Here is a 13,148-nt window from a genome sequence, read left to right on the forward strand (position 1 = left end):
GCGATATTATAGGCAAATAAACGTATTAAATAACAAAAAAAACTCATAGCCGGGAGATGCCGGAAACAATAATAAATATTAAAAAATCTCTGATGTTCTAATAAGAAGTTTACATCAAATTAAAACAATGTACTACTTGTTATAAAAATAAGAAGTAAAACTTAACTATTTATATAAATATATAATTAAAATACCTGGAGACATCGTTTTCATGCTGGAATGATCTGGGAAACTTTCAATTGTGAGATATATCATAATACGAAGTGACAACGTATCTTACATAAAGCTATAAACGGTTCGCTTAAAGGTTAAGCTTTGATAAATAATAACAATGACAGCAACAATAAAAATGACAAATATGTATCAGAAACGTACATATGGATATGTTTTCTATTAATTGTATGTACATAACATATTTTGTTTATGGTTTCAATTTTCTTACTTATGGCCACGTTTTAGGCGAAATACGCCATTGTGCGGCGTTCCAAAGTCGCGTACTGACCGGCGCTGTGACGAACTCGGCGTACATCGAACCCGCGCGATTTCTCGAGATACGCGTGTCTGAAGGTCAATGTCATATTCAATGGGGAATTCGTAGCGGACGTTAAGACCGATGTGAAAAGTATCGCTATGCGGAACGAACAGCTCCTCCTAGGGTCCGATCTGTGCGAGTGGTACGAAAGGCACGTGCACGGCGCGATTCTAGCGGCGTTGGACGAATTTCAAGAACGCGACAGCGGATGGGCGTTGTCGCGAATACTGAACCTAACGGTGAACGTGAACAAGTGTAATCCCATGCGCGTGGGATGTTGGATGAAGATACCGCGAGGTATAAGACTTAAACAGGCGGTGGTCAACGTGTGGTCGAAGAACGACACGTGTTTCGCGCGTGCGGTGGTCGCTGCTCTGTATTCCGCCAAGCGGAACGCGGAACGATGCGGCTCGTATCCCGATTACGCGACGGTGCTGAATCTCGACGGGATCAAGTTTCTCATAGATCTGAAACACATCGGAAAGTTCGAACGTCTGAACGACGTATCGATCAACGTATTTACAACTCGGGAAGGAATTGAAAAAAAAGATAAGTTCGGACGGGGCGCCGACGACAACGCGATCGTGCCTCTGCGGTTAACCGACGATAAGAAGGGTAGACACGTAAATCTCCTGTATCTGCGCGATACGCTACGTGGCGTCAACAGGGGCCATTTCGCCTGGATAAAGAATCTATCGCGATTGGTGAATTCGCAATTGACCGTAAGCCGGTGTGCGAAGTACGTTTGCGATTGGTAAGTAAAAAAAACCGGAAGAACAAGGTAACGACGCGGTGTTATTTTATATACGCATAGTAATCGCACGCACGTTACTTCGCAGATGTCTACACTATTTCTATACGCGCGAAAAGTTGGCCGCTCACAGCGTCGACTGCGGCCGAATGAACGACTGCGCCATCGTTCTTCCGAACGAGAACGATAAGTGGCTGTCGTTCGACAATCACGACAGAAAGGAGCGACTCCCCTTCGTGGTGTACGCGGATCTGGAGTGTCTTCTCGAACAACGGGAGAGGGAGAATGCCGAAGGGGGCGCGAGAATGGAAAGATACGCTTATCAGCGTCACGTACCGTTCAGCCTGGGCTACTATCTGTGCTGCACCTACGACGATACCGTATCTACGTACAGTTATCGTCGCGGCGAGGACTGCGTTTCGTGGTTCGTGAACGAGCTTCGCGCTCTCGCACGTCACGCTAAGATTAAATTCTCCACCAATATATCGATGGTAGAACTTATGGAGGACGAGAAACTCGAATTTCGGCGCGCGACGCATTGTCACGTGTGTCGGAAAGCGTTCCAACCGGAGGACAAGCGCATGCGATATCACTGTCATCTAAACGGACGGTACAGAGGTCCGGCGCATTCTCGTTGCAATCTGAATTACAGAAACGTGTACGTGATTTCCGTGTTCTTCCACAATCTGTCGAGTTACGACGCGCACTTTATCATCGAGAAAATTGTGAAAGATTTTGAGGGTGGGGTCGATCTCTTGCCGCTTACGAAGGAAAATTACATATCTTTCGCGAAGACCGTTAAGGAGACGCAAACGGACGGGATGTGGAATTGATTCGTGAAGCTTCGATTCGTAGACTCGTACAAATTTATAGCCGCGAGTATCGAAACCCTGGCGTCCTATCTGGACAAGGGCAAGCTGAGAATAACGCGCTCGGAGTACGCGGATTTGAGCACGGAGGATCTCGATCTGCTCACTCGCAAGGGAGTATTTCCGTATGAGTACGTCGACACCGTGGACAAACTGCGGGAGACCGAGCTTCCGCCGCGCGAGGTCTTTTACAGCTCCCTGACCGACGAGACCGCGAGCGAGAGCGACTACGAGCACGCGACGAGGGTCTGGAGACGTTTTCGCGTGCGAGATCTCGGCGAGTACAGCGATCTGTATCTCAAGACCGACGTGCTTCTTCTGGCGGATATTTTTGAAAATTTTCGGGACACGTGTTTAGCGAGTTACGGGCTGGATCCCGCGTATTATTATACGTTGCCGGGGTACACGTGGGACTGCCATGTTGAGGTACACCGGCGTGCGTTTCGAGCTGCTCACCGACATCGACATGGCGCTGTTCGTGGAACGCGGAATACGCGGCGGCCTCAGTCAATGTTCGCTCAGGTACGCGCGAGCCAACAACAGGCATGTACCGACGTACGACTCGTCCCAGCCCACTACGTATCTCATGTATGACGACGTGAACAATCTGTACGGCTGAGCTATGTGCGAATCGTTGCCGTACGCGAATTTCCAGTGGCTCGACCCTGAGAATTTTGACATGACGACCGTGCCGACGGACAGCGATATCGATTACATTCTGGAGGTGGATCTCGAGTATCCACGGAACCTGCACGACGGCCACGCGGACCTGCCGTTGTGCCCGACGCGCGATAAACCGCCCGGTAAGCGGCAGGAGAAACTGCTCGCTACTCTCTACGACAAATCGCGCTACGTGACGCACTATCGAAACCTGCAGCAATGTCTGCGACTCGGTTTGCGTCTGACGCGCGTTCGTCGAGTCCTGCGATTCGCCCAGTCACCGTGGCTTCGCGGCTACATCGAGCTGAACACGTTCAGGATGCGCGCGAGCAACGAGTTCGAACGGAATATGTACAAACTGATGAACAATGCCGTCGTCGGCAAAACGATGGAGAACGTGCGCGATCACGTGGACGTGCGTCTCGTGACGCGATGGGACGGGAGGTACGGCGCGGAGGCGTTGATCGCCAGGCCGAACTTTCACAGCAGAAGCGTCTTCTCGGAGAATCTGGTCGCGATCGATCTGCGAAGGCTCGAGGTAAAATTCAACAAGCCGGTCTACGTGGGTATGTGTATTCTCGAGATATCCAAGACGCGTCTCTACGAGTTTCACTACGACTACATGGTGCCGCTCTATCGCGACCGGTCTCGAATTCTTTACACGGATACCGATAGTCTGATCTATTCGCTGGAGTGCGAAGACGCGTACGAGCGTATGAGACGCGACATAGACAGGTTCGACACGAGCGATTACGCGGAGAATAACGCGCACGATATCCCGCGCGTCAACAAGAAGGTGCCCGGTTTGATGAAGGACGAGAACAACGGCGCGATCATGACGGAGTTCGTGGGCCTCGGAGCGAAGATGTACACTTACAAGGTACTCGGACGCGACGACACCAAGAGAATAAAGGGTGTTAAAAGAAACGTAGTCGCGAAAAAGATCACGTTCGAGGATTACGTGGCGTGCCTGCGGAACGCGCGCGAGCTGAAGACGCGCCAGTCGTGCATACGCTCGACGTTGCACAAGGTTTACACCGTGTCGGAGGAAAAACTAGCTCTCAGTCCGCACGACGACAAGCGATACGTGACGTTGGACAGCGAGGAAACGCTTCCGTGGGGACATTACGGAATAAAGTTGTAAAAAAAAGAAACAATATCATACGCTTTCTAAAATTGTTTTATCGTAAAAAAATCAATAACACGTAAGAAACAAACCAATGAATGTGCAAACTTTTATTAATAATAAAGTACACGTTGTGCGTGTCTACGAATGTCTAAGTATTTCTGTTACAATACAGACGCCTTATCTATCCACGAATTGTGCGAACTGTCCATTCCTAGCCACTTCACGTACACTCGATTGCCGCGTTTACGCAGGACTTTTTCCACGAGATAGACGTCGGGATTGGAGACGCGTAACTCGTGTTCGTAGAATCCTTCGGCTATCGCTTCTCCGCGAATGTCTTTCAGCGGGATTGGTAACGGGATTGGTCCTTTGTACTTTAGCTATGCGAAAGATCTCGGTGGTTCAATTGGGAGTGTAGCCTTTTTCGAAGATCGTTTTGAATTTGCTCACGCGCACCGGATCGTCGACTCGAAATCTCGCCGGCGCGGCGATCTTCGCGCGACTGTACACCGTGGGCAGCAGTTTTTCGACGACGGTGGGCGTCACGTCCGCCGGACGCATTCCGATCGTTCTGTGTCTGCGACGATGGTAATTCGGCAAGAGGCGCGGCAGCGAGTATAGACTCTGTATATCTGTGTAGCGAGTATAGAATCCATCTGTACGATCCCTGGAGCGTGAAGAGCTTCCACATGTCGTTTTTCAACGTGCGATTGAATCTCTCCACCACCGACGCTTTCATCACCGAATACGTGGAGTAGTGATTCACCTTGCGCGCGTCGAAGATTTTGCGCACGTCGGCGTTGTAGAATTCCTTTCCTTTGTCCGTTTGCAGATTCCTAGGGTATCGCACGTCCTCGCGAAAGATCTTTCGGAGAGCCGTCGCGACCTCCTTTCGTCGCCGATCGACTGCTCGCCGAGAGGGCGCGCGAGCGCGTCACCGCGAAGGACTCGCCGCGGCGGCCGTATGGGCGGCTATGAAGGCGAAGACGAAACTGGGCATGGGTATGGAACGGAAAAAAGGAAAGAAGAGGAAAGGAAGGAGATTAAGGAGAAACGCGAGGACGAGGAGGAAGAGGCGGAGGATACTTCCGACAGCGAAACGCGGCGGCTTCTTGCCTTTTCTACCGATGTTGGGCGCTCGGTTTCTTGATCGGTGGCGCGGCTGGCGTGGCCAAAGCGGTGAGCGCCGGCAAAGCGGCACGACGACAACTCGAGGAACTGCAGCGACACAATCGCGCGATGGAGGGTCGCGGGTTGTACCTCGCGCCGTATAAGAAGCGCGGAGGTGGCGCGAGGAGAATCGTCGAAAAAAAAATTTCGCGGAAGAAGGCGACGTTAGCGGCGACGTCGGATCTGCCGCCGTACGGCGTCACGACGAACGAGCAGCTCGATCGATCGGCGCGTCGCCTACGCATACCGTTCTTCCGTGGGGTGTTCATGCGCGACGCTCTGCCGACGAGGGTGCGACACGCGGAGTGCGGCATCGTGAATCTCGACGACGCGGCGGGTCCGGGCACGCATTGGGTCGCTTACGCGAAGAAAGGGAACGCGGCGATCTACTTTGACGCGTTCGGAAATCTCCGTCCGCCGAGGCATCTCGCGCGATATTTCGGCGGTGGCGGCGAGAGCGCGATCGTGACGTACAATCGTCGCGCGTTTCAGACGTTCGAGCAGAGAATCTGCGGACAGTTGTGCCTGCGATTTCTTCGCGAGATCGATTGGGGGAGTGGTGAACGATCGACGTTTTCCCGCGATGTCGCTGACGCTCACGTTAACCGGAACCAGCAGCGTTCTCACGGCGAGTCACTTTCCCGCTTTGGATCTGAGCGACGGCGAGTACGAGCTGGGTTTGGCGACTTTTGAGACGTACAACTCGATACCGAACGTTACGTCCGCGAACAATCGATTCTACTTCGGCGAGGACGACCGGAAGATCGTCGTTCCGGAAGGGTCGTACGAGCTGCGAGCCGTGAGCAGATATGCGCTCCGCTCTTCTTCATCGCGAACGTCGCGCCCGCGAGAGAGAAAAAGAAAGAGAAGAGAGAAAAACTGCAGGCCGATGGCGCTGGACGGGTAAAAGAAAAAAACCGAACGGAAAAGGACGACGACGACGACGACGGTTATCGCATATACGAGGACGAAGACGACGACGATTACGACGACGGTGACGGTTATGGCATATACGAGGACGACGGCAAGAACGACGACGATGACGGCGGCGATAGAACGATACTCGCTCTTCGCGCTAACGAGAATACCATGAGGAGCGAGATAAAGTGCGCCTACAGAGTGAATTTTACAAAACCGAACAACATCGGTTCTCTTTTGGGTTTCTCGCGCGATCGTATCCTAAAACCAAACAAATGGTACGTTTCCGACGGACCCGTTGACGTCATGAGCGTGAACATAATTTGCATCGAATGCAGCATCACCACGGGAGCGTACAGCAACGGACGCTCGGTGCACGCGATACACGAATTCGCGCCGAAAGTTCCACCGGGATATAAACTGTCGGAGACTCCGACGCAGATCATTTACCTCCCGATCGTCGCGCGAAACGTCACCGATATCACGGTGCGAATCGTGGATCAGAACGATCGATTGATCGACTTTGAGGAGATAACGATTATACTGCACGTACGTTATCGCCGCAGTTAGTGTGTGTGCGCGCGTATCTCCGCGACCTGAAGAGAGAGAGAGAGAGAGAGAGAGAGAGAGAGAGAGAGAGAGAGAGAGAGAGAGTATTCTTATATATATCGAGGATGCGCAATCAAAGAAGGATGTGCAATCAAAGAAGGATATTGTGTAATGAAATATTATTTTAAAAATAGCATTTGCATAGAGGAAAAATGCATTTTTTTTTATCAAATCGACTCATCCGCCGGAATCGTCGACGCATTTTTCCACCCCGAGACCCCCGCGCCATCTGTCCGCGCTATTGGTAACGAGCATCCCCGCGCGTAAGCCGCTCGTCGCGATCGCGCTCATATCGCGACGCACCGTCATCGCCAATAAAAGAAGGATATTGTGTAATAAAATCTATTTTAAAAATAGCATTTGCATAGAGGGAAATTGCATTTGTTTTTTATCAAACCGACTCATCCACCGGAATCGACGCATTTTTTTCTACCCCGAGACCCCGCCGCCACCTGTCCGCGCTATCGGCAACGAGCGTCGCCGCGTAGACCGCGCGTCGCGATCGCGCTTATATCGCGAGGCGCCGTTATCGCAGTTCCGCCGTTTCTCTCGCTCTCTCTCGCTCTCGACAATGTGGCTCGCGCGCGTAATCGCGTTAACCGCGTGTTTTATCGCCGTGAAGTGCATCAATCCCACGGACGAGAATTACGCACTTACGATCGATTACCTGCAGAAATACGGATATCTGACCAAAGATGTGGACGCGTTTCCGGCTTAGAGACGAAACGACGTTCTTCGTAACGCCATCGAGGAATTTCAGCAATACTACGGTCTGCCCGGTGATGGAACGCCTGACAACGAAACGCTGCAATTGATGCGTAAACCGCGATGTGGTTTCCAAGATATTTTGAAGCACGGAACGAGAGCGAGTCTATCCAAATGGCCGAGGACTCACCTGACGTGGGATTTTTACGTAGCCACCAAGGACGAGTTGAATACCGCGCGGGCCGCGTTCGACCTGTGGTCGCAGCATTCGGCATTGCCGTACAAACGCTCCAAAACGAATCCTGACATTATAATATCTTGGCGAAACCTACGTCACGGTAACACGAATATCAACGTAAACGGCCCAAATTGCTCGGCCAAATTCGACGGTCCCGGTGGCGTGCTCGCCCACGCGTCTCTTCCGACGGACGAAGCGGGGTTCGTCTCCGAGGTGCACGTCGACGGGAACGAGCCGTGGCATATTTACGTCAGTAAAAATCCCTCGGATAAGTACTCCCTGCATTTCACGCTAACGCACGAGATCGGTCACTCCCTCGGATTGCTGCACAATAAGCGCACGACTTCGGTGATGTTCGCGTACTCGCCCGACAAGCAGTATCCGGTAAAGCTCGACAAATACGACATTATTGACATTCAACGTTTGTACGGTGAAAAACTGGTGAACGAACCCTCGCAGACGCCGGCGCCGCCGCCGCCATCGCCGGACCTGTGCACCCTTGATCGCGTAAACGCGATATTGATTTTGGAAAATCGAATGTACATCTCGTACAAGCGTTACGTTTGGTCGATCGATCTGGACGGTAGGACGTACAATGGACCGTTAGCCCTGTCGAATCACATGAGCTTTCTTCACGACAATTACACGCGCATAGCCGCCGCCTATCAATCTCCGTCCGGTGATCTCATGGTGTTCGTAGATAATTCGGTATACATGGTTCGATATCCGGAATTTACTCTGCGGCCAAATTGGCCGGAGACCTTGCAAGAACTCGGATTTCCCGCAAAAACGATAATCAACGGAGCGGTAAACACCCACAGAGGCCGTTCCTACGTGATGTTCAACGGTAACGCGGTGGGCGAGATAGACGAATGTGCGAAGAGAGTCGTCAGATTTACGCCTCTCGAAGCGACGTTTCCCGGAATACCGACCGGCATGACGTCGATCTTCCGATACGTCGACGGCAATTTGTACTTCACCACTCGGACGCAGTTCTACAGATTCAACGAATTTACGAAAACCGTCACGGCTGCCGGTAAATTCGATCTACGGATGCTGAATATCGTCTGCCCTAAGACCGAACTGTTGCAGCAGTTGCGCGATCTTCTCGATCGAATCGTACGCGTCGGCGATTTAACGTCACCGGCGAGCGATTCGGACGATGACGACGACGGCGTTCAGCTTTCCGATCGCCGTACCAACCGAAGGAAGTAAAGGACTGCGCAAATCCCCACACCACACCACACCACACATCGCGCGATATAAGTAAGAACTTTTCTACTTATACCGATGTGTTCCCCCCAAAGCATCAGTATCGCATCGTCAGCCGAATACGACGCGTCGGAAAAAAATAAGAAACGAACGATACTATAGCGTGTGTGCGAAATGTTCTCGACGTTGACCGATCGACCCGCGCCGAGGGATCTTTCCCCTCGCGAGACGGATTCGGAGGTGAACGACAACGGCAAAAGACGAAGGATCGAATCGACGAACGATCATCATCATCATCATCATCATCATCGGGAGTCGCGTTCCAGCTCTCACCCCCCCAACGACGTTCGCGACTCCGTCGTCGCGCCTGCGGTGCGCATCCTGACGACACGTTATCCGCTGACGACGACTGGCTACAAATACTTGGCCATCGGTGTCACGGTTAAGTCACCGTGGTACGGTATACCCGCACCTTCGTACGTGGATATCGCCCTGGGAGATAAGCAAGGCAAGGAGATCTCTCTGACGCTCAATATGTGGAAAGGACTAGTCGAGCGCAAACGCGACATATTGTCGTGTGTGCGATCCAACCTCATCGACGGAACCCGCCCCCCCCTCGCCGATATCGATCGGAGACCTGACGCTGCGATTCGGATTGATCAACAACCTGTCGATCTTGCGTATGGAGCTACTGTAAGAGGTCAACTCGGGATGATGTCAGGATAATAGTTTATTAGATATGCTTATTTGTATACAGTTTATTCACTTTCGTTACACACGATTCAATACGGTAGGCACCGCAGCGTGCAACCGGAGACGGTCTACCTCTACTTTTCGCGGTTCACGATCGTCTACCCGCGCATTACAATCGGAGCAACGAGCTCCGTGTTCGGCTTTGATCACGCGTGTCCGGCGTGATGTCTCCTCCCGACACTTCCGCAGGCCTGCCAGCCACGGTGCCAACATGACTTAGCTTAACGGTTTCTTACAGTTCGGCCCTTCTGACACGTCATTCGTCCCGAATGAGGCGTGTTAACAATAGTTAGACTCTTTGGCTGAAACTTCAAAAATAAAAATCATATTCTATTAAGCGATATTATTTCTTACTCACTACGCGTCCTTACATACTAATTACTCGATTTATTTAGACCCTATATTATTCGTCGCGCTCGGGCGTTAACGTTACCGGTTTAACCCATGAGGCGGTTAACCCGGTTTGAGGCGATCGGGCGAGAGTATATTGTCGTACGGTCTCGACGATAAATTGAAACCTGGTACCACGATACGTCTTGTACTACGTATCTATTTTTATTTAACGCTCTCGCAATCATGTATGGTCCTTTATAATTAGGTTTAAGCTTACGATTTTCGGTCGGTTTCGCTTGTGTATCGCGAATCATAACGTAATCGCCAAGTTGATACTTCGATGGCTTTTTATGCCGGCTATCGTAGTAATCTTTATTGTATTTTGCTAATGAAGCTGTCGCTTCTTCCGCGATTTTGTAATTCTCGTCCCTTTTATCGGGATCGAAATGTAATTCAACTATCGATGCATCAACTTGGTTCCGTTGATTGTAGCCTAATAACAATTTTGACGGTGACATCTTAATAGCTACGTGTATTGTATTATTTATAACATATTGAGCTGTACCTAGATGAGATTTCCAATCGTGTGCCGATTTCTTAAGCAAATCTCGTAGTGGATTAGCCTTAATAGAGAAATTCGGAATAAATTTTCTAAAATAGCTTGCTAAGCCCAAAAAGCGCTGAACCCCTGTTGCGTTGCTAGGCCGTGGGAAATTTCGCACGGCTTCCGTGTGTCTTTCATTCAACGTGATATTGTTGTTTTCTATTACGTATCCTAAGTACTCTATTCGTTTTTTCAACGACGATTTCACCCCATCACGGTATGCTCTTATAACCTTATTAATCATATCGCCCGGTACGGCAAATCGAGTGCAATCATCGCCTTTCTTATAAACTAAACCGTCTATCGGCTCGAATTTATCATTAGTTTCAAACTCGAGATTTTCTGCTATTTTCTTCAATCTATGATTGCGCAGCTGTCTGAATTCTAATTCGCACTCTAGCGGTAAAGCTTCTACCAGGCCGACCAGGCCTGCTGAGTGCATCTCATACATGTATCATTTGTTTGCCCGCGCGGTGGGCGACCTTAAACTTATAGCCGTCGTCTGATACTGGAACAACTTTACTTTCTATATTCTTTAATTTTAATTCAAGTTTTACCTCATTATCGGAATTTATGTCTAGGTTATCGATTGTTTCATCTATTTCACTAACAGTACTGCAAACCGCGTCTCGTGGCCCGAATAGTTTAAACACTTCTTGTTGTTCTCCTTTTGAAGGAGAATACTGTACGGATAATTCGTGGTTTTCTAAAAGATCGCGTCCTATCACCACGTCAACAGGCAGAGAACTTTCTCTGATCACGTGAAGTTCGACGTCTAAGTCGATATCCGGGCATTGTTCCAATATCATGTTCGACCTTGCTATACCCAGAATCGGTATTGGCGTATTATTAAGTGCCTTATACGCTATTGTTGATTTAGCTAACGGCCCTGACGAGCCTTCGATAAGTTTCTTATATACATTCTCGCGGACAAAGAAAATTAGGCTACCCGTACCTATCATTGCGGATAATTTACATCTATTCGAATTGAGCGAAATAACCGACAACGGTCGTCCGGAATAATTAATTCGTCTACCTGAATCGCTCTCAATTAACGCTACCGTGGTTGAGTTCTCCTCTGCGGGTTCCTCCTGCACGGCTGATACTGCTACGGCCGCCGGCGTCCCTCTCGAGGGTGGCCTGTCGTCCTTCTTGAATTTCGGGCACTCGTAGCTCTTATGCCCCTTGGCTTGGCACCTGAAGCACGTGATTCCCTCCTTGCCCGGCTCCTTGTCCTTCTCCTTCGCCTTGTCCTTGTCGTTGTCCCTTTGGGGCATTTTGCTTCCTTCTCTCGTCTGCTTCCTGGCCTCCGTCTCCCCTGAGGCACTTATAATTTTCTGCATTTGTTGCAGGAATAAATCGACGTTTTCCGTGTTCAGCACGGCCGCCGTTTCTCGCAGAGAGCGGCTCCCTATGCCGCCAATAATTAAATGTACTCGTTCCTCTTCTGTTATATTGAGGCCGTACATTTGGGCCAGCTTGTCTGCTGTATATTCCAAGAAGGTTTTCTTCCAATGGTTCCACCTAGGTGCTTCAATTTTCTGTATAGCCACGTGGAATAAAACTCTGCGACGAAATCTCGCCAATATGGCTTCTCTGAAGCCCGTCCACGACTCCAGCATCTCTCCTGATCCTATCTCGAACCACTTCCTTGCTCCTTTAGTCAGCTTACCAGGCGCCGCCAAGTATTTTACGCCTTCTGGTGCCGAGTTTATTTCGGCTACCTTCTCTATTCGTCGAAGCCATACTTCGACGTTGTCTGACTCCGCTCCGATAAACTCTGGAATCTGCGTCGCTAACAGATTCTCCGCATGTGCAGACGAAACCGAGGCCAACGGTAACACTTGACTTTCTTCTCTGGAGGCACTGATGTTCCTGTTCCGCTCATCCGCTCGTTCGTCCGTCGATTCCTTCCGCTTCTCTGGCCATCGACGACCGCAACCGTCAATTGTTGTAGCAGTTGTTGCTGCTGTTGCAGTTGCTGCCAGAGATCGGCAAAAAATTAAGAATAAATTAATATTACTTGATTACTTAATTAACTATTTATCTGAAAAAAATATTTTTCGATTAATTAATTAATCAGTAATCGACAAAAAAAATTTTTTATTACTCGATTAATCGGTAATCAAGAAGAAAATTATTTAATTACTTTAATTAATCAGTAATCAAGGAGAAAATTATTTAATTACTTTAATTAATCAGTAATTAAGAAGAAAAGTATTTAATTACTTTAATTAATCAGTAATCAAGATGAAAAATATTTTATTACTTTAATTAATCAGTAATCAGATTATAAAATTTTTTGATTGCTTGATTAACAGTAATCATAGCAAATAAATTTTTGATTACTTAAGTAATCAGTAATTATATTGAAAAATTTTTCGATTATGTAATCAATACTGAGTAATCAGATTGAATATTCTTCTGATTTACGCAATCAGTACTTAAAGTGAACTAATTTTCAAATTGTATGCGAACACTCTCATAAATATTTTTTGTTTATATGTGATGCTACTTTTATTATTAGTAATTCTGCTACTAATAAATTTTACTAAATAATAAAAAAAGTATATTCACTATTTATGCATTGTGACTTAAGAACTATATGAGTTTACTGAAGTAAATTCTCACTTGAGATTTTAAGACCAATTTTTGTTTATTGAAA

General features: G+C 48.9%; 1 protein-coding gene across 1 annotated transcript; it reads left to right on the forward strand.

Annotated features, from left to right (window-relative positions):
- The first annotated feature begins 630 nt into the window (after positions 1-630).
- Positions 631-2,771, forward strand: LOC139780634 (uncharacterized). Its single transcript, XM_071719355.1, has 4 exons — positions 631-1,271; positions 1,372-2,024; positions 2,139-2,532; positions 2,579-2,771. The coding sequence occupies exons 1-4, from the start codon at positions 631-633 to the stop codon at positions 2,769-2,771; spliced, it is 1,881 nt and encodes a 626-aa protein (XP_071575456.1).
- Positions 2,772-13,148: the final 10,377 nt, after the last annotated feature.

The sequence above is a fragment of the Temnothorax nylanderi genome, unplaced genomic scaffold (assembly GCF_030848795.1).
Source record: "Temnothorax nylanderi isolate EJ_2023f unplaced genomic scaffold, tnyl_v1.0 TNYL_tig0289_pilon, whole genome shotgun sequence".
NCBI lineage: Eukaryota > Metazoa > Arthropoda > Insecta > Hymenoptera > Formicidae > Temnothorax > Temnothorax nylanderi.

Excerpts from the sequence above, each read along its gene's own strand:
- LOC139780634 (XM_071719355.1), top strand. The coding sequence starts at position 631 with ATGCGGAACGAACAGCTCCTCCTAGGGTCCGATCTGTGCGAGTGGTAC. Across the intron at positions 1,272-1,371 it reads ACCGTAAGCCGGTGTGCGAA|ATGTCTACACTATTTCTATA; the intron begins GTACGTTTGCGA and ends GTTACTTCGCAG. Across the intron at positions 2,025-2,138 it reads AATTGTGAAAGATTTTGAGG|ACTCGTACAAATTTATAGCC; the intron begins GTGGGGTCGATC and ends TTCGATTCGTAG.